General features: G+C 53.8%; 1 protein-coding gene across 5 annotated transcripts in view; it reads left to right on the top strand.

Annotated features, from left to right (window-relative positions):
- Positions 1-26,161, top strand: part of TTYH2 (tweety family member 2) — a 48,727-nt gene that overhangs the window by 4,106 nt on the left and 18,460 nt on the right. For all 5 annotated transcript variants that reach the window (XM_073005070.1, XM_037993476.2, XM_037993475.2 and 2 more), the window contains exons 2-6: positions 5,002-5,174; positions 13,356-13,467; positions 19,793-20,013; positions 24,746-24,841; positions 25,347-25,419. In XM_073005070.1, coding sequence (XP_072861171.1) covers positions 5,002-5,174; positions 13,356-13,467; positions 19,793-20,013; positions 24,746-24,841; positions 25,347-25,419 — 675 coding nt within the window. The remainder of the gene's footprint in view (positions 1-5,001; positions 5,175-13,355; positions 13,468-19,792; positions 20,014-24,745; positions 24,842-25,346; positions 25,420-26,161) is intronic.

Below are 26,161 nucleotides of genomic sequence, written 5' to 3'. Positions count from 1 at the left end.
CCTCTCCCTCTAGGTGCTCCTAGTTTCTCTCTCCCAGCCTCTCCCTGAGACCGGCTCACCTCTCTCTATGTCTTCTGGGGACCGGGGCTGTTTTCCCCTCCCCCACCCAGTGCAGAAGCCCCTTGGGTCCAGCTGCCGTGGTCACTGCGGCCCCCAGCTTGGGTCCCAGCTTGGCACTGTCCGCTCTGGGTTTTTCATGACACAGTGACAAATCAGAAATAATTGAAGTCCCTTTAATGAGGGGCGAAGCAGAGTCTGAGCACCAGTGTGGGAGCTGGGGGCCTGGTGTTGCTGTGGGAGAAGGAGGTGGCTGCAGGGGACAGTGGGAGGCGTGGGGTGGCGTGGGAAATTGTCTTGGCAAAGCTCTGTCCATCTGAGCAGGGGGACCTCGAAGCAGAACTCTTGGCTCCCTCTTCCATTCCCCTCCACCTCCATGCACACAGGGACATGCAGCGTTAATTAGGAGCAAGAAGATAATTGCCCATTAGAGAGCAGCAGGTGACACCAAGCTGGCCCTGGGAGATGGTGCTGCTGGGGGAGGGGTGGGAAGCCTCCCTGCTCCTCTTTTCCCTCCTCCTTCCTCCTCCCTTGCCCACCTTCCCTCTTCTTTCCTCTTCCCTTCCCACTCCTTTTCCCCCATACCCTCTCACCCTGTCCCACCCACCACCCGTTTTTTCCCAGCACCTAGGTAGGGTTCCCAGGAGGGTTTGGGAAGTAACTCCCTAACAAAACGCTTCCAAAGGCTGGGCAGGGTGGCTCACGCCTGTAATCCCAGCAGTTTGGGAGGCCCAGGAAGGAGGATCACATGAGCCCAGGAGTTGGAGACAAACCTGGCCAACATAGTGAGAGCCTGTCTGTATTTTTTTTTTAACGGAAATTTAAAAAAAAAAAAAAGCCTCCGAGTTTGGGTTTCCCAGGCCTCACTTTCACTGGAGTTGGACAGCATTATCAGTAACCTAATTGAGGCCAGCTGCCCAGCTTGGAGAGGCCCCAGACCACAGAGGCTCAGCGCCTGCTGAAGGGGGAGATCAAGAGGCTGGAGGAGACTTGAGAGAGCGAAACGGGGGAGCCGGCTGCATCACCCACGGCCCGATCCTTCTCGGATGAGCCTTCCTCGCTGGGTGGGGACATTGGTAGATTCAGGAGCTTCTCCCACTAGTGATAAAATGATAGTGGGGCTGTTCAGGAGGCAAACTCGAAGTAAAGGGTAGCTGGGGGCAGGCTGGACGGTAGCTGGGCTCTAGGCTACACAGGAGGTTTGTCTGGGGCTCCCTTACATTTTTTTGTCATTAGGAATAAGTTGGTTGGGCCTGGTGGCTCACACCCATAATCTCAGCACTTTGGGAGGCCAAGGCAGATGGATCACTTGAGGTCGGGAGTTCAAGACCAGCCTGGTCCTTTTGTGCTAAAAGTACAAAAAAATTAGCTGAGCATGGTGGGACACATCTGTAATCCCAGCTACTCAGGAGGCTGAGGCAGTAGAATCGCTTGAACCCAGGAGGCGGAAGTTACAGTCAGCCGAGATCATGCCATTGCACTCCAGCCTGGTGACAGAGCAAAACTGCGTCTCAAAAAAAAAAAAAAACAAAAACAAAAAAATTAGCTGGACATGGTGGCATGTGCCTGTAATCCTGGCTACTCGGGAGGCTAAGGCAGGAGAATCACTTGAACCTGGGAGGCGGAGGTTACAGTGAGCCAACATTGCACCACTGCACTCCAGCCTGGTGACAGAGCAAGACTCCATCTCAAAAAAATAAAATACAAAAAAATTAGCTGGGCGTGGTGGCACATGCCTGTAATCCCATCTACTCAGGAGGCTGAGGCAGGGGAATCACTTAAACCCCGGAGGTGGAGGTTGCAGTGACCCAAGATTGCGCCACTGCACTCCAGCCTGGGAGACAGTGAGACACTGTCTCAAAGAAAAAAAAAAAGGAATAACTTACAGGAAAGAGTGTAATCTTAAGTGTGCAGCTCAATGAATTTATACCCTCAAGCACCTGCGTGCATGGTGTGTGTGTGTGAGCAACACCATCCCAATCAAATCGTATTCTGATCCCCCAGAAGCCTCCTTCATGCTCCCTTGAAGTCAGCACCCTCCCAAAGGTAGCGATGATTCGATGATTCACATTTCTCTGGCTGTTGATGAGTATCTCTGACTTTGAACTTCATATAAATTAATCCGTATGGTCTCTGCTGTTCCGTGTCTGGCTTTCCTCCTCAACCTGACTTCTGGGATATTCGTCCCAGAAATATCGTCATGTGTGGCTAGTTTCTTTTTCATGGCTGTGTACTATTCTGAGACTATAACACATGTTCTGTATCTTTTCTCTTGTTGGACGTTTTTGTCCTTTTGGGTGTTGGCTGTGACTGCTCTGTGAAGCTGCTGTGAACATTTGTGTATCTTCAGACGGACACAGCCCTCCTTTCTGTAAAGCAGAATTGCTGGGTCATGGCATGCATGTTGCACAATGGTTTGCAAATTGGTTTTTGGCTTGGTTTGGGGTTTTTCTGGGGGGGGTGGTGAGTTATTTTTTTTAAGGGTATGTTGTTGCCTAGCCCAGGCTAGACTCAAACTCCTGGGCTCAAGTGATCCTCCCATCCCGGCCTCCCAGTAGCTGGGATTACAAGTGCATGCCACCAGGCCTCGCTGGTTTACAAATGGTTAGGAGGATCCCTGGGCTTTAGCGGAGGGCCCCTCAGGGGCTGCCAAGGGGCGGCCAGGACAAAACGTGACATTTCTATCCATTCCTTATTCAGATGGAGCTCTGTGTTTCAGGGCTCTGCTAAGCAAGTCAGTTCGAAGAAAACGTTAAGCTACTGGAAAAAGTTTGAGAACTGCTGTGTGCTGCCCAGACTTTAATGGAATATATGTTGCCTGGGATCGTCTCTAGAGGCGGGTCTGATTCACTGGCTCCAGGGTGGGGCCTGAGATTCTGCACCTCTGACAAGCTCCCAGAAGATGTCAGGGCCACAGGTCACGGGGTGGTAAACTTCACTTTGAGGAAAGAGGCTCTCAACTCCCAGCTGTCTTGGCCTCCTCTGCCTTGGCCTGGGCTGTAGGGCCCTCTGGCGAAGAGGCATGGACTGAGGACCAGAAGAGGGGCAGTGACTTTCCACCATCTCTTTCTACCCCTGGGCTTGCTGGGGTCAGTCCCAGGGACAGGCTGTGCTCATGAGTGGTCCAGGCGGGGAGAGCCCCAGCCCCAGCCCCCTGTCACACTGTGAAGTCTTTGGGAGAGGGAGGTGCCCAGATCTACTGGGCCCTGGCTTCCCAGCTGCCACTTTTTTTTTTTTTTTTTTTTTTTTTTTTGTGAGACAGGATCTCCCTCTGTCACCCAGGCTGGAGTGCAGTGGCACAATCATGGTTCACTGCAGCCTCAACCTCCCAGTCTCAAGCGATCTTCCCACCTCAGCCTCCTGAGTAGCTGAGACTACAGGCACATGCCACCATGCCCAGCTAATTTTTTATTTTTTCTTTTTTTGTAGAGACAGAGTCTCCCTATATTGCCCAGACTGGTCCTGAACTCCTGGGCTCAAGCAATCCTCTCACCTTGGCCTCTCAAAGTGCTGGGATTATAGGCGTGAGCCACCACACCTGGCAGAAAGCCACATTTTAAGTCAAACCCATCTGTTCCCCTCCCAAGTGAGCCATCTCTCCTGCCTTTTTCTGGGCTGCCCCCACCACTTCAGCCGAGAAGTCTGTTAGCCAAGAGTGACCAGCAGAGCAGCCCATGTCAGAGGCCCGAAGGCCTGCCCGCGTCTCACAGGGCTAGCACCATGGCCTCCAGTAGGTGTCTGTCCCCCTGGAAAATGGCCCCAAAGCCTCAGACTGCAGAGCCCGGCCCTGATTTGTCGGGGCTGTCTCCGTGTGTGCCTGCCCCTGCACTAGTCTCATCTCCCCCTTAGACCGCAGGGTCCCGGAGTCCCACTTGCTGCCGATGGCCACCTCCTGCATAGGGCTCCCTGAAACAGGCTTTCCTAGGCAGCCCCCTGGGGCGCTAGGGATTCGGGACCAGGAACCCCTATCGGGGGTACATGGGAGGCAGGGACGGCTGTCAGCTCAGGAGCCTGACTTAGAGCCAGGTCCAGCCCTGGCTGGCAACTGCCAATCCCGGTGCCATCTGGTGCCCATCTGGCAAAATCAAGAGATGAATGAGCAGAGAGTGGCACCGGGCCTCCTGATAGACAGTGGCTCCCATTGCAGGACCCCGAGGTGCTAGGCAGGCCTCAGGCCCCTCCGACCCCCTCAGAATTCTGGCTTTGCTGCTGCTGGCCCTGGAGGTTCAGCTGTCCCTGTTGGGGTACAGTGGAAGGGACTCCATAAGTTGCCTATCCTGACTGTCCCGCCCCCTCACGCATCCCCCAAGCAAGGAACTGGCTTCTCGATTCTCAGGATGGACCCAATACCTAGAACAAGCTCTTCACATTCTGGGTAAAGGATGATGCCCAGACTGGGACAACGGGGTCCTTGCATGGAAGAGGCGACAGATACACAGGCCTGTCCTTCCAGGCCCTGTCTCAGTGGCACTCAGCGCCCAAGGCCTCTGGGTACTCTGGTCCTGGACAGCATCCCTCTCCTTGCCTGTCTCCCTAAGCCATAGAGCTCACCACCCACAGCCCTGCCTGCCTGCCGGGGATTCCTGCCTTGTCTCCTGAGTGACTCAGACTCTTCATCAGCAGGACCTAGTCCTTATCTTCGTCCAGGGTCTGAACCAGAAACTGGGGACCAGCTCTGACACCCTTCCCTCACTGATGACCAGGCCCACCATTTGGCCTCGTGCCCTCCATTACTCCCACCCAAGTGCCTTAGCGCCGGGCCCTCTGTTGACAGAGTAGGAACTTGAACCATAGGTGGAGCTTGGAAGGATGGATGAGACACAGCTCAGCTCTGGTCCTATCTGCAGCCCAGGCGGTGGGGCACTCCAGGCTCAAGGGCAGGGCACTTCCAGAGCCCCACACTGCAGGGATGAAGAGTGACAACAGGCCTCTGCTCTCTTCCAGTCGCTGCTGTTCCTGGGGCTGGTGGCCGCGGTCTGCCTGGGCCTGAACCTCATCTTTCTCGTGGCTTACCTGGTCTGTGCGTGCTGCTGCCAGCAGGACGATGCGGTACAGACCAAGCAGCGCCACTCCTGCTGCATCACCTGGACAGCCGTGGTGGCCGGGCTCGTCTGCTGGTGAGTGTCCCTGGGCTCTGGGCCTGGGGTATGCGGCTCACTCTGCAAGGGGCCAGGGACTGTCTGGCCATGTCCTCCTGACCAGGCTCTGGCTACCTTGATGGAAAAGCTTGCCCCCAAATGAATGTTGTCCCTTTTCTTACCAAGCATCAGGAATCAGATGCCCGGGGTGGTGGTGGGGTCCCGAGAAAGGTCTCCCAAGTGGACCCCCAAACCCTGCCCCAAGGTGAGTTTGTCCTGTGCCCAGCAGCCTTGCAGGCAGCATTTCTGCACCGACACTGGGCATCTCCAGTCTGTGTCCCTGTCTGCTGCCAGCTGCTGCCCTGGGTCTGTGAGATCAGAAGATAGTCTGACTCCAGCACAAACCAATTCCATCTTCTTGTAAGATCAATAGCTTTTGATGTCATTAGCCAGTTCTTCTTTGGTTTGGATGAGGAAGTGAGAATTTCTTTTATTTATTTATTTATTTATTTATTTATTTATTTATTTATTTATTTTAAAGATGGGGTCTCACCCTGTTACCCAGGCCAGAGTGCAGTGGTGTGATCACAGCTCACTGCAGCCTCAAACTCCTAGGCTCAAGCAATCCTCCCACCTCAGCCTCCCAAGTAGCTGGGACTACAGTTGCATACCACCATGCCTGGGTTTGTTTGTTTTGGTTTTTTTTTTTTTGGTAGAGACAGGGTTTCATCGTGTTTCCCAGGCTGATCTCAAACTTCCGAGCTCAAGTGATCCACCTACCTCAGCCTCCAAAAGTGCTGGGATTACAGGCGTGAGCCACCACACCTGGGCTGAGACTATGTTGCTCAGGCTGGTCTTCAACTTCTGACTTCAGACGTTGCTCCCCACTGAGCCTCCCAAAGCACTGGGATTACAGGCATGAGCCACCATGCTGGGCCTTAAAGTGAGGATTTATAACTCCCATGCAGGAGTCCATACCCAGCCCACCACACTGCCTGCCCACTCCACCCCAGCCAGCGTCCACAGGCATGCTGGCTGTTTTCAGGAGTTGTTGCATTTTTCTTGTTTTTAAATCTATAGAGGCTTTTCTAAAAGCCTCTAGTGTCCACACAGAAATGCTTCTTGGGTGTCGTCACCCCAAAGAGTAAAGTCTCCCACTACCCAGCAGCAGGCTGGCAGCCAGGCAGGTCCTGGTCAGCCTGGGGGTGAGGATGCGTGGGCTCTCATACCCAGGCAGCTCACCTTGCCACTGCGATTTTCTTCTCTGTTGGAAGATGTTCTTGATCTCGTCCTGCCTGTAGTGTGAGGCTCACCTAAGCCAAAACGCAGGCGAGACGCTAAAGCAGCCTTGTGGGGCGGACAAAGCTCTGAGCACAAGGAAGCGGGTCAAGGCTGCTGCAATACATGGCTGGGGCTGAAATAAGAGACTCCGAGGACAGAGTTCTGGACAGGCTGGGAGGTCACAGACGAGTGTGGTTCCCAGTAGAGTGGAAGAGCTTTGAGAAGCGACCGTGGTGTTAAAAATCCTCCTGCATGGCCGGGCAGTGGCTCACGCCTGTAATCCCAGCACTTTGGGAGGCTGAGGCAGGTGGATCACCTGAGCTCAGGAGTTCGAGATCACTTTGGGCAATGTGGTAAGACCTCATCTCTACAAAAATGAGCCAGGTCTGGTAATGCATGCTTGTAGTCCTGACTGAGGCAGGAGGATGATGAGCCCAGGAGGCGGAGGCTACAGTGAGCCGTGATCGCTCTACTGCACTCTAGCCTGGGTGACGTGAGACCCTGTCTCTTACACACACACACAGATACACACACGACAAACTTGTTTTTGAAGAATACTTTGGAACGGTAAGAATGGCATGAGGAGTCCATTCTTCCAATAAGGAAGGATTATCAGCAGTGTAGGGGAATCTCAAAGTGGAAGGAATGTGCATGGCAGAATCCGTCCCACAACATTCTGGGCGTTACTTGTACTAGGCAAGAGGGCACCAGCAGTAAGAAAACAGGCACCAAGTCTGCTTTCATGATCTGTCAGCAGAGGCTGAGAACTGTGCACCAGTTTGCTTTGAATCATTACAACTAAGGAGAGAGGGCCGGGCGCGGTGGCTCATGCCTATAATCCCAGCACTTTGGTAGGCCAAGGTGGGTGGATCACTTGAGGTCAGGAGTTTGAGACCAGCCTGACCAACATGGTGAAACCCCATCTCTACTAAAAATACAAAATTAGCCGGGCATGGTGGCGTGTGCCTGTAACCCCAGCTACTTGGGAGGCTAAGGCAGGAGAATTGCTTGAACCTGGGAGATGGAGGTTGCAGTGAGCTGAGATTGCACCACTGCATTCTAGCCTGGGCGACAGACTCTGTCTCAAAAAAAAAAAGAAAAAAGGAAAGGAAAAACCAAAAAACTAAGAAGAGAGCTCTGAAGGAAAGGAACAGGCATAGAAGTGGATGGCCCACCTGAGTCCAGGCGTTGCTGGGTGACAAGGGCACCCAAACCCATAGGATGAGAAGGCATTAACTTGGCAAAGGTAGGGGCAGGGGAGGTGGAGACACCTCCAGGCAGAGGGAAGAGGAACATGCAAAGGCCCTGAGGCAGGAGCGAGCATGGAGCTAAAGGAAGCCAATGTGGCCAGAGCAGAGGGAGCAGATGAGGGGGTTGGGGGCACTGCCCAGGATCGAGGTGAGCAGTGAGTGGCAGTGGGATGGGGAGAGCATCACAGGGTCGGAAGACACGGGGCAGATGGGATCCAAATCATGGGACAACTCGTAGGCTTTGTCAGGGGTTGGGGTCTTTATTCTAAGAGTCAGGGGAGCCACTGCAGAGGCTCTGCAAAGAGGTAGGTTCACCGGATAACTCGGATTGAATGGAAGCAAGGCCGGAGGGAGTATTCGGAACAGCGGGACTTGAATGCGAAGAAGTGGCCGCCAGGCCACCGAAGAGCTCAGAGGCCTAATGAAGGCAGTGAGCGACCCTGGGATTAGCAACAGCAGGAGCCACCACCACCTGCAGGCCAGAGGGACACAGGGAGAGGCTATGTCACCAGCAAAGTTGGAGCCACACAGCCTGCCTATCAGCGGCTGCAGAACGAGGGGAGCAGGGCCCTGGTTGCCTTACCACCACCTCCAGTCTCCTACCAGCACCTCCGTCAGCAGAAGCCAGCTGGCAGGGGAGCCGGAGACATTCAGTGTGAGGGATCAGCCCCCTGTGATGGAGAACAGGGCAGGGGACAGAGGAGGGACAGGTCCAGGCAGAGGGTCGCATAGACGTGGGCAAGAGTGAAACTCAGGCCATCAGGGAGGCCCAGTTGGAGAGCGGCGGGCTTACACCCACGCGTGGGCAGTGACCAGAGGGGAGTGCACAGAGGAAGAGTCAGCTAGGGAGGTTCGGGAAGGAGCTGCTGAAGTTGATCTGCAGGTTTCTGGCTTAAGCCCCAAGATGGGGTGGCGGTGCCATCCTCCAAGGCACGGGACATTGGCGGGGATCCGGAAGAGAAGCAGACGGTCACAGTTTGGTTGTACACAGATTGAGTTTAAGGTGCCTTTAAAACATCCAAGCGGAGTTGGAGTTATAAAGCCGGGATCATGAGGGTGGCCCATGTGGAAGTCGCACACACAGGTGGCCTGCTGTAGGAAGCACAGAGTGAGAAGGGGGCTGGGGCCAAGCCTGGAGGAAGCACAGTGTTTGATGGCTGGCACGCAACAGGTGCCTGTGAAGGAGACCAGGAAAGAGTGTTCCACCAGGAAGGGCCGGGAGTGCCACAAGGGCACAGGAGCCATGGGGCGGCGTGTTCCAGGAAGAGGACCCAAGCTGATGACTGCGTGTGGGAGGGGGGTTGGGAAGAGCCCTCAGGTGTAGTGGCAGGGGGGTCATTGGTCACCTTCATTGGAGCTGCGTCCCCACTGGGACACAGGAACAGCCAGATTGGTGAGTTATGGGAGGGGCAGGAAGGAGAGTCGGGACAGCAGCAGAAGGGATGGAGGTAAAGGCTGGGGGACTGAGGTGGGAGGACAGATGAGCTCTGCTGATGTGGTTCCACCTGAAAGTGGGGGATTGAATCCACAGAAGACCAACAAGGGGTTCCTGAAAAAGCAAAAGGGATACGAGGATACACCTCTTAGTGCTCCTCTATTTTAGGGGGAGGGTAGTGATTTTATATTGGGGAAAGAGTGGTGTGAACACACCGAGGGAAGGCAACACCACCAACTCACTTATTCTTGTCAAGCAGAACAGTTTTTCCCATGGCCCAGGCAGGACCAATGACCCCAGGAGGGACCAGGAGACCCTCATTAAACAGCCAAGGCGATTTCTTTTTTCCTTTTTTTTTTTTTTTTGAGATGGAGTCTCATTCTGTCGCCTAGGCTGGAGTGCAGTGATGCGATCTCAGCTCACTGCAACCTCTGCCTCCCGGGTTCAAGAGATTCTCCTGCCTCAGCCTCCCGAGTAGCTGGGATTATAGGCACTCACCACCATGCCCGGTTAATTTTTGTATTTTTAGTAGAGACAGGGTTTCGCCATGTTGGCCAGGCTGGTCTTGAACTCCTGATCTCAGGTGATCCACCTGCCTCAACCTCCCAAAGTGCTGGGATTACAGGCTTGAGCCCCAAGGTGATTTCTGATCCCCAAAGATGAGGCGTAATTTCACAGCCCCTCCTGGGCCATCACTGATAAACCCACAGGGCCTGAGAGAATGAGAAGGATGGGAAAGCACTGGCTTCATATTGAATCCCCGGAAAACACTAAATCCTGACTCAGAGAGCTAGAAAAGGATGAACACAAGGAGTCGACAAAAGGGCTTCTCAGAGCACAATACAATTGGTTCATTTTCTTTTAAATAAAGTTACAAATTGGAGGATCATGGAAAGACAATTCATGTAATGTATGAATATCTCAGCTGAGCGCTCGGTGAAGCTCCTCACCTCTGTGTGGATACTGTGGGAAAAAACGGGTTGCATTTTGCATGATGGTGCATTTGACTGGGTTCAAAGCTAGTTACACAACTCTGGCTGAATCCGATGAATATTGACTTAATGCAGTGGATTTCTAAACTGCAGCGGGGGTGTGTGAGAGAGAGACAGAGACACGTGATTCATGCAGGGACCTCATTTTTTTTAATGTCTCCCGCCCCCCATCTTGGATGATGCAGGAACCTCATTTTAAAAGGCACATCCCCAGACCACACTGATGGAATGGGCCGGGCTGCTTCTCTGCACTTAACAGGCTCCCCAGGTGATTCTGTTCCTGTGGTCCGAGGACCACATCCTGAAAAACACTGAATTAGGAGTCGAGGGCGCCCTGGAGGGAGGTGTCTTTTTTTCCTTTTTTTTTTTTTTTTTTTTTTTTTGAGATGGAGTCTTGCTCTGTCGCCCAGGCTGGAGTGAAATGGTGCAATCTTTGCTCCCTGCAACCTCCTCCTCCTGGGTTCTAGCCATTCTCCTGCCTCAGTCTCCCGAGTAGCTGCGATTACAGGCACGTACCACCACACCCAGCTAATTTTTGTATTTTTAGTAGAGACGAGGTTTCACCATGTTGGCCAGGCTGGTCTCAACTCCCGAGCTCAGGTGACCCGCCCGCCTCCGCCTCCCAAACCACTGCGCCTGGCAGGAGGTTTCTATCACAGTCCTCCAGGGGGTTCCGTCCTAGATCCTGTCTTGTTTAAAGAACAAAAGAACAAATATAAGTGTGGATGTGTACATTCATGTCCCCCCACCCCAAACCAAATGAGCATTTTGGATGAAAACTCAGGAGGCTGCTTAATCAGTCTTCAGATGGTCTCAAGTGGTGCGAGTCAGATGGAATATGATGGATGACAAGAGTCAAGATTTGAAATGATTTGTTCATGCTGGAATGTTGGACTAAAACCAACTAGATGAGATTTCACAGGGATAAAGTTCTGCTTTTGATTAAAACAAAACAAAAATCAATACAGCACTATAGGAAGGAGAAGAGACTGGGCTTAACAGCAATTCTTGGGAAGAAATTCAGGGGCTGTTTGTAGACCACAAGATCGGCAAAGGGGAGCGGAGTGGGGAGCGGAGGGGGAACCAGGGTGGGCGCAAGTTAGCTCAGTGCCCCGGGAAGTGGAGGACCTAAGGCATGAGCCCCACTGTGCTCAGAACTGATGAACAACCTGGACTTGAGTGACCCGCTCAGGCCACATTTAAGAGTGACATTAACCAATCATCTAGAGGACGGTGATGGCATGGGCAAGGGTCTGGAGACCTTAGCCCCAAGCAGGACACCTGTCCCACTTGGAGAGCACGAGGTGAGCAGGTTATGAAGGAGCCAGGCTCAGCTGTCTGATGGGGTGCCATGCAGAATTGGAAACTTCTTCCAGGCTGTCCTAGAAGACAAACGAAGATCCAGGGGATGAGTGGCTTAAGGAGGCGGGTGTCAGCTCAGTAGAAGGAGGAACATTCTATAAGCTGAGACTTCACAGTGGAAGAACAGACTGTCACATGGGTGGCCTGGGGATGTTAGGGGGAAGGGTGGAGGATGTTGAGGGAGTCCACAATCCCTGGAGGTGTCAAGAGAGACCCAAGGTCAGCACTGAGTGTGTGATCTCAGTAGACCTCAGCGCTTCCCAGGCCCACCTGTGTCAGAATCCCCTGGGGGCTGGTAAAAGTGCAGGTACCTGGGCCCTCCTCAGACCTACTGCATCAGCATCCCTAGGGCTGGCTACAGTCTCCCACCTTTTGGAGTCACAGGACTGGAGGACAGTATTTTCCTATTGCCCGAATAAAATGTCCTGTAGAGCCAGCTTGCCAGGGACCCTGAACCTTCACCTCCCCACCCCCAGCCCCACCTGCCAGAATGTGAGTTGTCATCCGCCTACTCAACACAGCCCCCAGGAAAGAGTTCCTCAGCTATAGTCAAAACCCTGCTCTCCGTAGATGTTTATAGCAGCTGTATTCAGAATTGCCAGAACTTGGAAGCAACGAAGATATCTTTAATAGGTGAATGGATAAATTGTGGTCCATCTGGATGATGAAATATTATTCAGCACTGAAAAAAATGAGTTATCAAGCCAGAAGAAGTCACAGAGGAATCTTAAATCCATATTACTAAGTGAAAGAAGCCAATCTGAAAATGTTCCACACTGTATCATTTCAACTCTATGACTCTCTGGAAAAGGGAAAACTAAGGATTAAGGCCAGGTGCAGTGGCTCACGCCTGTAATCGCAGCACTTTGGGAGGCTGACGGGGCGCGGCAGTGGGGTGGGGTGGGGATCACCTGAAGTCAGGAGTTTGAGACCAGCCTGGCCGACATGGTGAAACCCCGACTTTACTAAAAATACAAAAAATTAGCTGGGCATGGTGGCACGTGCCTGTAGTCCCAGCTACTCAGGAGGCTGAGGCAGAAGAATCGCTTAAACCCAGGAGGCAAAGGTTGCAGTGAGCCGAGATCACGCCATTGCACTCCAGCCTGGGCAACAGAGCAAAACTCCATCTCAAAAAAATAAAAATAAAGGGATTACAGGGGAGGGGGACTTAATGGGCAGAGCACAGGAATTTTAGGGCAGTGAAACTACCCTGTATGATATGGTAACGGTGGACACATCATTTTTTCATTTTTTCATTTTTTTACATTTTTTGCAGAGGTAGGTTGTCACTATGTTGCGCAGGCTGGTCTCCAACTCCTGAGCTCAAGCGATCCACCCGCCTCAGCCTCCCCAAGTGTTGGGATCACAGGCGCGAGTCACTGCACCCAGCCAACGCATGTCTTTATCCATATGTCCAAACCTATAGCATGTGCAACGCTGAGAAGGAACCCTAGTGGAAGCTGTGGGCTCTGGGTGACGACAGTGTGTCCATCTGGGCTTATCGCTTGTAACGGTTGTGCCACTCTGCCACAGGATTTTCGAGTAGAGTAGGAGGCTGTGCATGTGTGGGGCAGCAGAGATATGGGAACTCTCTACTTTCCACTTAATTTTGCTGTGAACCTAAAACTGCTCTAAAAACAAGGTTTTTTTTGTTTTGTTTTGTTTTGTTTTGTTTGGAGACAGAGTCTAGCTCTGTCACCCAGGAGGGAGTGCAGTGGCGCGATCTTGGCTCACTGCAACCTCCATCTCCTGGGTTCAAGCAATTCTATGCCTCAACCTCCTGAGTCGCTGGGATTACAGGCATGAGCCACTGCACCCAGCCCTAAGCTTATTTTTTAATATAAACAAACATTCGCCTCTGCGTATCACCTCTAACCTCTGTTTGGGATCTTGCTTGTAGTGCTGCAGTGGGCGTTGGTTTCTATGGAAACAGCGAGACCAATGATGGGGTGTACCAGCTGATGTACTCCTTGGAAGACGCCAACCACACCTTCTCTGGGATCGATGCTCTGGTAAGGCTCCCGGGCAGCTGGCCGGGTACAGGCACAGCCCACAAGGTCAGTATGGTCAGAGTAAGGGCCCCCGTCAGATCCCAGCTGGCTCAGCTGCACACGGAGGGGGTGTGGTGCCCGAGGGCTGACCCCTGCCTGTGCTGCAGTTGCCTCTGCTGAGGCAAATGGGCAGCTGTGCGCCCCAAGCCCGGAGGGGTGGCAGGAATGGGGGTGAGGACCAAAGGAGGCAGCTGTGGGATCAAACCTCATTTTCCAGCAAGCTCAGCACTTTCTGATGTGTCAGAGGAGACCTTGAATGTAGAAAATCAGCCCCACTGCATTTTTGGTGTTCATTTTAAGTGCTGCATATCGAGTATTGCGGGCTCCAGGAGATGCCAAGAGGAAAAAACTGTCTTCAGAAACAACTGGGGGCTCAGCGTGGTGGCTCACTCCTGTCATCCCAGCACTTTGAGGGAGGCCAAGGCATATGGAGCTCAGGAGTTTGAGACCAGCCTGGGCAACATGGCAAAACCCTGTCTGTACCAAAAATACAAAAATTAGCCAGTGTTGATGTGGCTCCAGCTACCCGGGAGGCTGAGGCAGGAGGATCACTTGAACCTGGGAGGTGGAGGTTGCAGTGAGCCAAGATCACACCATCACACTCCAGCCTGGGCACCAGAATGAGACTCCATCTCAAAAATTAAAAAAAAAAAAAACACACACACACACACACAATTGAAGAGCCCCATGGCGTGGGTGCTGGAGACCTGCCCCAGCTCTTTGGGACTCTGGCTTCCAGGCGGTGACTCCAGGTGGGGACTCACAGTGAAGGATGCGCTGGCCTGGCCAGAGGAGGTGTCAGCCTCTTAGGAGCAGGGGAAGGCTACTCTGCCAAGCCAGGGCTGGATTTTGTGGCAGAGGCTGCTTGATACACACGAGCCTTTTGCGGGGGCTGCCACCCCTCTGCCGGAGACATGGCCCAGGGAGGAGCACGATGAGGGTGGACATCTGAGGACTTGGTTCCCTGAAAACTGCCTCTGCCTTTTCTACCCCAGCTGCCTGGAATTGGAGTTTTCCCACATTTTGACCTTGGCCCCCACACACGTCATTCTCACTCTAAGCACCAGGCCTTTTCAGCTGCTTACCCGAACAGCCTCTGCCACAAAATCCAGCCCCAACAGGAGAATTTGGCCACTGCCCCAGCATCCTCCAGAAGAGGATTGGACCCCATTTGCCCCCCTCCTGCTCCCTTAAGCTCCTCTAAGGCTTTAATCCCTCAGTCAACAAGGGGGGTCGGGGGTGTCACCTTAAAGAGACAGCCGTGCTGCTCCTCCGTGCCCAAGTCAATTGTGGGAGGAGGCCCTGGTCTCCAGAAAGGGGCTGAGGGTGGCTACCAGACCAGGGGCCCTGGTCCTTTGCAGAGTTCATTCGGCCACCCGTGTCCACTGGAACCCGTCCCCGTAGCTGAGCGCTGATTCCCGGTGTGTACATGCTAGTCTGGAACAGCCTTGCGTGGTGAGCTGGGGCGGCTGGGATGGAGGAACTGAGTGACAGCCAGCTCCGGCCTGGGAGGCAGAGGTGTCACCTGGCCTGGCTGGGGAGAACTCTCCTCTGGGCACCCACCCTTGCCCCAGGCCCTGTCGGGGAAGGGTCCCATGGTCACTGCCCTCTAGGCTCTCTCTGCCCCTCCCTGCCATCCTGCTGCCTGCCTCCTCTTCACCCACCAGCACTAGGATCGCTGGAGGAGGAACCTGGCCCTGAGCGCAAAATCCCCTGCCCTGCCCTGCCCAGGAAGGCCCCAGGGCCATGACCTTCACGGGTTTAGAGAAACTCCCCAACTCCGTTATGGGAAAATGTCAAGTTCTAGAAGTCCCTGTCCCGCAGGATGAGAGCCGCCAGGGAGGGGAGCTGAGAACGAGCCCCATGCTGAGGTCTTCCACGCCACAGCCTGATGGTGCTCCGGGGCCAGGTTTGGGCATTTCACAGCAAGCCCCACTCTCTGAAATCCCCCGTGTCCCCAAAGGGACAGGTTCTGTATCTCTGGAGATCAGCCCCTCATCCTCGCCATTGTTACCGAGAAGTGAGGCCAGGAGTCCCAGGGCTTCACACTGGTCCAGCCAGCCCATAGCTGCCTTCAGCCTGCGGGTGGCCACCTCCCCCTCTGGCATGAACCCCTAGGGCCCAGATGTAGCTGCTGCCTCCAGGTGGAAAGGCGGCACCTGGGTCCTTGCTAGGACCTGTGAGGCTGGTTTGGTCCTCAGGGTAGACACCCAGCACACTAGTCCTCGGGGCTCCAGGGGAGGCAGCAGATCTAAAAGACTTCCCAGATCCAAGGGGGAAGTCCAGATATCAGGTAAATGACATTAGTGAAATAATGACAGTGAAAGTGCCAGTAGACTATCAAGTACGCTCAACTGTATGACTGTGATTCTGAGTGCTATTAGAGTAATTACTGTAATCACCTTGGGGTCAGCGGGAGGCTGGGATCCGGGACGCTGTGGGCGGCAGAGGCAGGTGGGGGACTCGTAGGCAAGTCAGGCAGGACCTGAACCTGGGCCTTGCCAGAGCCCAGATCATGCAGCTGAGTGGCCAACAAGAGGCCCTCTAGGGATGCACCCACAGAGTGGGGTGGGCCCCGCTCCAAGTCCTCCTTTCCTAGACTGGAAGCCCCACACCTATGCGTGTCCAACTAGAGGGACACCTGTGCCTTGGTGGGTAGGGGCGGTGGTCTAGGGATCAGGCGGTCCTGGGAGGGCTGCACACCCCAGTCTGGGGGAGTAGAGAGGAGTCATTTCAGGATACAAAACTTCCTGTACCTGGTAGCCAGCATGGCCCCTCCAGGCTCCCTCATGTGAGCCCGCAGCAGGCTGATGGGCAGCCCTCAGGTGAAGAAACTGAGGCACAGGGAGGTTGCATTGCTGGCCTGAGATTGAAAATATGTATGTTTCAGAGCAGAAGCCAGAACCCAGGCCTTCTGGTCTTAGCCCCTTACCTCCACTGACCTTCTGGTCTTAGCCCCTTACCTCCACTGACCTTCTGGTCTTAGCCCCTTACCTCCACTGACCTGGCCCATCCACCTTTCCTGATAAGCTCACTGAGTGCGGGAGAGTCCTCCCTCCCAGAGGTTTTCATACTTGAGCTTGCATCAGAATCACCTGGAAGGGTTGGTAAACACTGATTGCAGGGCCCCACGCCCGGAGGTTCTGATTCAGTGGGCCTGGGGCAGGGCTGAGTGCTTTTGCGTTTGTGAGTGAGTTCCCAGGGGGTGCATCTTATGCCCCTGGTCCTGGGACCACACTTGAGAACTGCTCTTTCCTCTAGACCATGGTCTCCGCCACCTGTAGCTCGTCCCTAACTCTGCCCAGCCTGGAAAGCTGGCCTGTCCCTCCTGTTTCCAGAGCTTCCCATGAGAGAGAGCCTGATTCCATCTCTGGGTCATCCCACCTGTGCCTGGGGGAGTGCTATGTCCCGAACCTTTAAGGAATTGGGGATGGTATGGAGAAGTGGTGGGGAGTTATAACTCGGTCACTGCTGTCATTCTTATTTTTTAAAATTTTAGGATCTTTTGAGCCTAGGAGTTCAAGAACAGCCTGGGCAGCATAGCGAGACCCTATCTCAAAAAAAAACAATTTTTTAGTGTTGTTTCCTGTGGGAAAATATCAGGAAAAAAGAGAAGGCATGACAAATACAAATATTGCCTTCTTCCTCCGTCCCCCCGAGGAGGAGTTTAAGAAATGGAGAAGTTAAAAATGTAGAACTGTGAAGGAGAAAACAAGTAGCCTTACAGAAAAAGTTTACAGATAATTTTTAACAGCTCTTTGCTCTGAAGTTTGTTTGATATAATATAGAAATATAGAAATGTCACCTATTACTGGGTTTGTTCAGAATGGCACTATTCTTTGACAATAGTGCCATTTGTTATCAGTGGTTCCAAAGTGGTTGTACATTTATCTTATTAAATTGAACAGCCAAGTGTACTAGCATGACATTTAGTTACTGAATGTACTTTTACGTGGTATGAGGTCTTTTTCCCCTGTGCTACGGGCTGTTGAATCTGTACAGGGTAGAGTGTCTCTGTACACTGGTATCTCTTAGTCCTTAACCAGCTCATAAGAACCAAGCATAAGCCAGAAAACGGAACAAGCCGCTGACACTGAAAAAATAAAACAAAATGAAACAAAGAGAGCCATTCTCTTTTCTGGAACCAGGAACTCCCAGCGTAGCGCAGATGTAAAAGGCCACACAGCTGACGTGAAGTCCCAATAACACAGAGAACACCGTTTGCCTCCAAGAGTGGAATCTCATCAGCCTCGCTGATCTCACTGTGGGAAGTTTCTGCCTCTTCTTCTGTGTTTTTATCTCCCAGACCCGTGGGAGCTGAAGGCTGCCGAATGTGGATTAGTGCACACTGCCCCCGTCCCGGCCCGTTGTGCTTCTTGGTTTAGCGTGACAGTTTCAGAACAACAAAACCCTTTCTCCCCTCGCTGCCAGCAAGGGTGTGCTTCAGGCTGCCGAGCTGCACCCCAGGGCTCTGCAGGCACCCTGGGTCTGGGCTGTGGGAAAGCCCCGCTAACCAGTACGAGCCCTGCCTGTGCTCTTCAAAAGCCAGTCAGGGTAGACCACTTGGACCATTAGAAATAGAGGGACACGGCTGGGCGTGGTAGCTCATGCCTGTAATCCCAGCACTTTGGGAGGCTGAGGTGGGTGGATCACTTGAGGCCAGGAGCTCAAGAGACCAGCCTGGCCAACATGGTGAAACTCTGTCTCCACTAAAAATACAAAAGTTAGCCGCGCATGGTGGTGCACGCCTGTAGTCCTAGCTACTTGGGAGGGAGGCTGACGCAGGAGAATCGCTTGAACCCAGGAGGCGGAGGTTGCAGTGAGCCGAGATCGCACCACTGCACTCCAGCCTGGGTGAGACAGAGCGATACTCCATCTCAAAAAACAAGCAAAGAAAGGAAGGAAGGAACAAAAGAAAGAAAGGAAGAAATGGATGGACAGGCTACTCTGGAATGCTGCCTATAGGGTAGCCCTGCTCTGCAAGGAGCAGCACCTTTAAAAATAAATAAATAATGTTTTCAACTGGATGGCCAGCCATCAACTTTCTATTTCTGTCTTTGCATTGGCAGATGTTTCCTTTAGGGTCCACTCAACCCCAGGCCCTTAGGACTCAGCCAAGGGACAGGAGCCTGTCTGCCCACCCAGCGGGACACACGTCCAGGGGAGGATGTGAATACAGGGAGAAGGCGCCGGTTTCCTCCTCCTGCCTCATGTCCAGGCTCGTCAGAGACGGGATCGCAGCTGTTTTTGTTTTTGCAAAGTCCCATTGTCCTGCCTTCACTCAGCGTTCAGGACGCGGTGTGCTGCTGCTAGCGCCACAACAAAGCCTTTCTCTGATAGAACAGTTAGCAATCCTGTTGTGGGGATACAAGGTCAAGGTAGCAACATAGAGTCTGTTTCTCTAAAAGAGAATTCGCAAGCCTAAGTGTTGAAAGTTTTAAGAGAATCTTCAAAGAATAATGGATTATTTTGTTGGTTTCTCCATGTGGGTGTCTCTCTCTAAATACAGTGAGGTATAGTAATGAATGCATACGTTTATTCCAGCCCTTTACAGCAGGGGCCACGTGGTGAGCATACAGGATAGCCTGCTTAGTAGACAGCGACAGAGACTCCAGAGTGCAGGGATGTGCCCGCACTCCCAGTGCCAGAGGCTAGACCTGGCCGCAGCCTCCAGCACACAGTGGTGTGCTCCTCTGGCACCAGTATTCTGTCTCTTGGAGCCCACATCCTGGTTAAGGCCAGTTCAGGGACTGCCCCCGGTTTGAGGAACATGAGGGCTGGGTGGGTAGTGGCAGCCTCTGTCTTCAGTCCTTCCTCCAGGGGCACAGGCTCGAGATCTTCAGGACTGGGGCAGCATGGTGTGTTCATTCATGCCTGAGCAGGCCAGGTCACCTTTTTTTTTTTTTGAGACAGAGTCTCAATCTTGTTGCCCAAGCTGGAGTACAATGGTGCAATCTTGGCTCATTGCAGACTCTGCCTCCCAGGTCCGAGCGATTGTCCTGCCTCAGCCTCCCAAGTAGCTAGGACTACAGGTACATGCCATCACACCTGGCTAATTTTTATGTATTTTTTTGTAGAAACAGGGTCTCACTATGTTGCCCAGGCTGGCCTCATACTCCTGGGTTCAAGCAATCCGCCTGCCTCAGCCTCCCAAAGTGCTGGGATGACAGGCGTGAGCGTAATTATCGCACCTGGCCAGGCCACCTTCTGCTACCTGCAAAGACCTCTTCCGGGATGAGAATCAGAAGCTTTACCTCCCTGGCTTTTGCCCCCTGCTCCTCCCTAGGTTTCCGGAACTACCCAGAAAATGAAGGTGGACCTAGAGCAGCACCTGGCCCAGCTTAGTGAGATCTTTGCTGCCCGGGGCGATTATATGCAGACCCTGAAGTTCATACAGCAGATGGCGGGCAGCGTTGTTGTTCAGCTCTCAGGACTGCCCACGTGGAGGGAAGTCACCATGGAGCTGACCAAGCTATCCGACCAGACTGGCTACATAGAGTACTACAGGTGAGGGGCCGGTGGGAGGCAGAGGGAGGGGCAGCAGGGGCTACATCCGCTTCAGTCATCCAAACCTGCATGTTGAGCTCCAGGTGGAGAACGGCCACCGGAAAGTCTTTTTTTTTTTTTTAGACAGAGTCTTGCTCTGTCACCCAGGCTGGAGCGAAGTGGCGCAATCTCAGCTCACTACAACCTCTACCTCCCGGGTTCAAGCGATTCTCTTGCCTCAGCCTCCCTCCCAAGTAGCTGGGACTACAGGTGTGTGCCACCACGCCAGACTAATTTTTGTATTTTTAGTAGAGACAGAGTTTCACCATGTTGGCCAGGAGCTGGTCTCTCGAGCTCCTGGCCTCAAGTGATCCGCCCGCCTCGGCCTCCCAAAGTGCTGGGATTACAGGCGTGAGCCACCGTGCCCAGACCAGCCTCACTTATGAGTGATGGGGGCTGAGGGGCACCACCCTCACTTAGGTGTACAAACTCATGGCCGTGTCATCTGACCTCTGGGGCTTTGTCTACATCTCCCCTGCCTCCCCATTCGCCAAACCCCGGCCCAGGCAGAGGCACTGGACACAGTCGGCAGAGCAGGGACCTGCTGCCTCTCTCCAGGTGCAGGGTCCAGCGAAGGTTGCTCTGGGGAGAGCGCAGGAAGGAGGCAGCAGCCCCAGCCTTTGGAGGGCTCCCAGCTGAATGGTGGCCTGGGCTTGTGCTCCCAGGGCCCCAGGCCTAGCCTGGAGGCACGCGGGGAGTGGAAGAATGAGTCATGAGGAGCGAGTATCAGTTCTTTGGATCCCTCCCGGCTCCCTCCATGTGTTGGCTCCTCTTCAAGCCATTGAGGAAATTCAGAGCCTTTAGCTCAGGGTTGCATAACTTACTCCTGTTTTCTGGATTTGTGTTCCCTTGTGTCATAAAGCCCCATGCCAGGAGGTCACTGCTGGACTGAGTCCCGGGGCCTCTCCCCTTCCCAAAAATAGGAGGTGGCAGATCCCTCAGCAGAAGGAGCTCATGAAGTCCCCAGCTCTGGGGGTCCTCCCCACACCTTACCTCCCCAGCCCGTCCAGCCCCTGCGTCTCCGCCATGTCCTGGATTCTCTGGATTGAAGGGACCTTGGTCCTGCTCCCCAGCAGAGTGCCCCCCTCCCAGGGGACAGAAGGAAACTGGCAGCTCTAAGGACTGTCTGTGACCTCCTGCTCCTGTGGCCCAAAAACAGGGGTATCTGATGAATCTCCTGATGCATGGGCCATTCATTGCCTGAGCCTTCGAAATCTTATGTCAGGCAGGGGCAGGGGTACAAAGGTATCCATTTTGACCTCACTCTTCTCTGAGCGCACCTAGCAGAGGACTGTGTATGTTTAAGAGCCTCATGTGGGCATTTTGATAATGACACGGATGGAATTAAGTCAGAATTTACATATCAAAGGGGGCTTATTGTTAAGGCAATTTTATTAAAATAGTGGAAGGATGGTGCCAACTGCACATCAGCTATTTCGGCATAGGTGATTGACAGGACCCCCTGTGAGCCCATCCCCCACTCCCTACTCCTCATTCAGGTTGAGGCAGAAGAGGTTTGGCTGGGCACGGTGGCTCATGCTGTAATCCCAGCACTTTGCGAGGCCAAGGCAGGCAGATCACCTGAGGCCAGTAATTCGAGACCAGCCTGGACAACATGGAGAAACCTCATCTCTACTAAAAATACAAAAATTAGCTGGACGTGGTGGCGCATGCCTGTAGTCCCAGCTACTTGGGAGGCTGAGGCAGGAGAATCGCTTGAACCCAGGAAGTGGAGGCTGCTGTGAGCCAAGATTGTGCCACTGCCCTCCAGCCAGGGCAATAGAGTGAGACTCTGTCTCAAAAGAAAAAAAAAAAAAAAGCAGAGGTCTAGTCCAAGGTTGGCACCTGTGGCTCCTAAACATCAATGATGTCTTTGCTTCCATCTGTGTCTCTTCCTCTTACCTGAGCTGCTCTGGAACACAAGCCCTCCCCTGAAGGGCCCCCGTCTTTGCTTTTGGGATAGTCCTTGAGCATGACTATGCAGCGAAGCAAATATTTCCTAGCATTTTTATACAAGGCCTGGCGAAGTATGGGAGGAGATAAAAAGCCGAGGGGCTCCTCTCTTTGAGAGGCTACGGTTGAAGTGGGAGGGAGCCAGGGTGGGAGTGGCTCTGGCAGGCAGAGCTGAGTTCTGGGTTAGGAATACATCCCCCAGTCCTCGCCTGGCTCCTCTGGGAAAACACATCCGCCTAGAGGAGATGTTTCCAGGAACCCCTGACAACATGAGGCGTGGAGGTGGGGAAAATACACTGAATCACAGCCACAAAGAGTGGGTTAGAAGCACCCCTCACTGGATTTCCTGCTGCTCACAGAGCGGAGGCGAGAGGTGAGAAGAAATCTTTAAGTTTGAAACGTGAACTGGGTATTTGGAGAGGTGCCCTGTGGCTGGCTGTGTCCCTTGCAGGAAGCTTGGTGGAGACAACGTGAAATTCCTGGGCCAGGCTCTCCCCACCATGGGGCCTTGGCTTCCAATCTGTAGAATGGGATCCAGCTCACACCTATGATCCCAGCACTTTGGGAGGCTGAGGCAGGAGGATCTCTTGAGTCCAGGAGTTGGAGACCAGCCTGGACAACACAGAGAGACCCAGTCTTTATAATACGTGTGTGTGTGCGCGTGTGCATGTGCGTGTGTGAAAATAAGAATGTGATCCAAACACTAGATGGTTTGCGACGTTCCTTCCAGCTCTGAGCTGAGTCTAAGGAAACTGGCTTCTTGGTGGCAGCAGGCTCTGCCCACTCCGCAAAGCCCCCAGCTCCATTCCTGGGACTCCCAGAGACCTAGTGTGCATTGCCCCCTGCTCTGTGCAGAAACAAGGACTTTGATTAGTCCCCTTCTCTTGGCAGTAAGCCTCGATTTGGGGAGTCAGAAAGAACCTCCCGTGGCTGCTGGGGCCTCCAGCTTGCTCCCTCCCCTCTCTCCCTTAGAGCCTCTTTGCCACTTTCCGCCAGCTCCAGGGCACTCCCTGCCCATGCTCCAAACTCCGTCTTCCCCTTTATGATGTCAGTGAAGCAGAAAACCATTGCTGGAGAGGAGAAGTCAGCGACTTTGCTTGGCTTTTGCAGCAAGAGAAATAATGATCCAAATACTTCCCTCTTTGGGGACTGGGAAGCCCCTATCTCTGCACCCTCCGTCCTCTGTCCACTCTCCTGCTGGTGCCCAGCACAGGGCAAGGGGCATGGCTGCCAGGGGAGACCACTGGCCTTGTGAGGACCACCTTAGGGACCTGTGTGGAAGCAAAAGGAACAAGGGCACTTGGGGTCTTCTCGGTGCCCTTGGGCTTAAGGTACTTTGATTCTTCAGCCTGTTCTCTGGAGAAGCAGGAGAGCAGGGCCTTTGAAGTCCCGGACTGCCTTGCCCCGTCAACCTTTATATTTAGCAAGTACTTAATCCTTACTCTGGCCCTGCGAGATGAGAGGTTCCAGCTCCTTTTACAGATGCGGAAACCAAGGTCCCAAGGGGTGAAGTAGCTTACCAAGCTCTCCCAGCTGGGGTGTAACTGCCTTTCCCCATCAGCCCAGCCTTGGGGGCAAAAAGGCCAGAGGAATGAAGGGCTTGGAGGAGCCCAGAGGTCTGCAGGGCTGTCGGTACCCTGACCCGTACTCCCGGGTTCCACACTGAGCTCTCTGATGGTGAGAAACGAGCCCACTCACCTGGGTATCCCTGGTGCCAAGCTCAGTCCCTGGCACAAATGTTGTTTAAAAATGAACCTAAAGTCTTTTGTTGTTGTTATTTTTGAGATGGAGTCTCACTCTGTTGCCCAGGCTGGAATGCAATGGCGTGATCTCGGCTCACTGCAACCTCTGCCTCCTGGTTTCAAGTGATTCTCCTGCTGCAGCCTCCCGAGTAGCTGGGGCCACAGGCGCCCGCCACCACGCCTGGTTAATTTTTGTATATTTTGTAGAGATGGGGTTTCACCATGTTGGCCAGGCTGGTCTTGAACTCCTGGCCTCAAGTGATCCACCCATCTTGGCCTCCCAAAGTGCTGGGGTTACAGGCTGAGCCACTGCGCCTGGCCTGAACCTAAAAGTCTTAAGTTATGGATCCCATCCAGCGAGGGGGCAAGATGGGAGGCCTTGGGGGGCCAGACTGGGTGTTCATCAGAGAGGCATGTTAGGGGCTGTGTTAGATCTGTAGCTGTAAAGTTTATCAGGCCTTGGCTGGTCTGATGCTGTCTGAGAGTTCTAGAAGCAAAGGGAAGCAGGGTCCTAGGAGATGCCTGCTGGGAGGCTGCAGAAAGACACGTCAGAGCTGTGCTGTCCAGGGTGGTAGCCCCAGCCGTGTGTGGCTATTTTAATTAATTAAAATTAAGTAAAGTTTAAAATGTATTTCTTCAGTTGCACAAGCCATGTTTCAAGTTCTCGGTAGCCACCTGTGGGTAGTGGCAAAGGAGGCTGCACAGCAGGGATTTAGAACAGTTCCTCCACTGGGGAAAGTTCTAGTGCACAGTGCTGGTTTTGACACCCAGCCTGGAGGTGAAGGCAGGGGGTGGGAAGTGACAGCTTTGTCCAGGCAGCAGTGGGGGTGCAGCTCCTGAGCCTTCAGCCCACGCATGCTGGGTGCTCGCTGGCTCTGGGCAGTGTGTCATAGTAAAGGGTCTGGTGGGTCCTGGGGCGGCTGCGCAGGCCTCCCAGGTGGCCAGCAGGTCGGGAGGTCCACCCTGTTGCTCCTGACCATCCCTGCCCGTCTACCCAGGTGGCTCTCCTACCTCCTGCTCTTTATCCTGGACCTGGTCATCTGCCTCATGGCCTGCCTGGGACTGGCCAAGCGCTCCAAGTGTCTCCTGGCCTCGTGAGTATCCCTACCCGTGGACCTGGGACAAAGAGCTGGGCAGGATGCCATCATCAGAGAGACGAGGGCCTGGCCAGCTCCGGAGTGTGGGGAAACAGCCAGGCTGCCTGAGGCCACCTTCTGCCCCGTCCTCAGCACTCAGCAGAGGAGACAGACAGCAGCCACCAACTCACCATCTGGTCACCCAACGAGCAAGCACTGGGCTTTCCTCCTTCTCTGGGCCTGACTCTGTTGAGCGGCTAAGAAACGTGGGCCCATGCATGAAAGCCTCCGGCCATCTTAGCCAACGCTGCCCCCTTAGCCTGTGCTCTCACGCCTGGGTCTCTTTAGCCCCAAGGACCTGGGCTCCGTGGCTCTTTCCTAGTAGTGAGCAGGGCCCACGTCAGGGCAGGGACTGAGGCTGCCTTTGGATCCACTGCAAGGGTCTGGGGGGCAGGGTGGGCGGGGTGATGGCTGAGAGGAAGGGGACCCCGCCTGCCAACCTTGTCGCCTGCCTCTCTCCTAGGATGCTGTGCTGCGGGGCACTGAGCCTGCTTCTCAGCTGGGCATCCCTGGCCGCTGATGCCGCTGCGGCAGTGGTGAGTTGGGGGACGGGGTGGGTGGTGGGTGGTCTGCCAGGATACTCCAGTGTGTCTCCAAGCAGGGCCAGCTTCCGGTCCCAGCTCCTAACCTAGAATCCCAGAATCTCAGAACCAAAGGGACTTGTGTCATCTGAACCGGCCCCTCTCGTTACAGATGGGGAAACAGGCCCAGAGAAAGGAAGGGGCCTGCCCAGGGTCAGAGCCAGGATAAGACACTCATGCTTCAGACCCAGAGAGAAGCCCCCGGCCGCCCAGGCGTGCTTAGGCTTACACATGCTTAGGCTTAGGCGTACCTGGGTGACCAGGGGCTTCTCTCTAGGTGTGAAGAACTGACCGGGTCTCCTGAGAATGAGTAGGGGTCCGAGCCTCAGACCAGGGAATCCCTCCCGTATCAGAAGCTGCTGCTTTGCCAGCTCCCCAGGCCCTGGGAATGTAGAATGTGGTGTCTGACTTGCCTTCCGTCCCAATGTCCCACGACTCCCGCGGTCTGAAGCACACGTGCTGTATGTTTCTGGATGTGATGCCTCAAAATGGTTTAAAAAAGAAAAAGGTGGGGGTTTCCTATGCAGGTCCACATGATCTTTAATGGACCTAACACTGGCGCTAAGCTGTGTGCATGAGGCTGTTCATTCACTCAGCTGACATTGTTTGCTGGGTGGCACTCGATGGTACAAGACGCCTGGGGATGCGGAAGCCAAGAGGACGTGATGGTTGCTGTTGACAAAGTTCCAGCCTTTGG

This window comes from Chlorocebus sabaeus, chromosome 16, assembly GCF_047675955.1.
Source record: "Chlorocebus sabaeus isolate Y175 chromosome 16, mChlSab1.0.hap1, whole genome shotgun sequence".
NCBI classification, from domain to species: domain Eukaryota; kingdom Metazoa; phylum Chordata; class Mammalia; order Primates; family Cercopithecidae; genus Chlorocebus; species Chlorocebus sabaeus.
The sequence above is the reverse complement of the archived record's forward strand: the minus strand, read 5'-3'. Positions and strand labels throughout refer to the sequence as shown.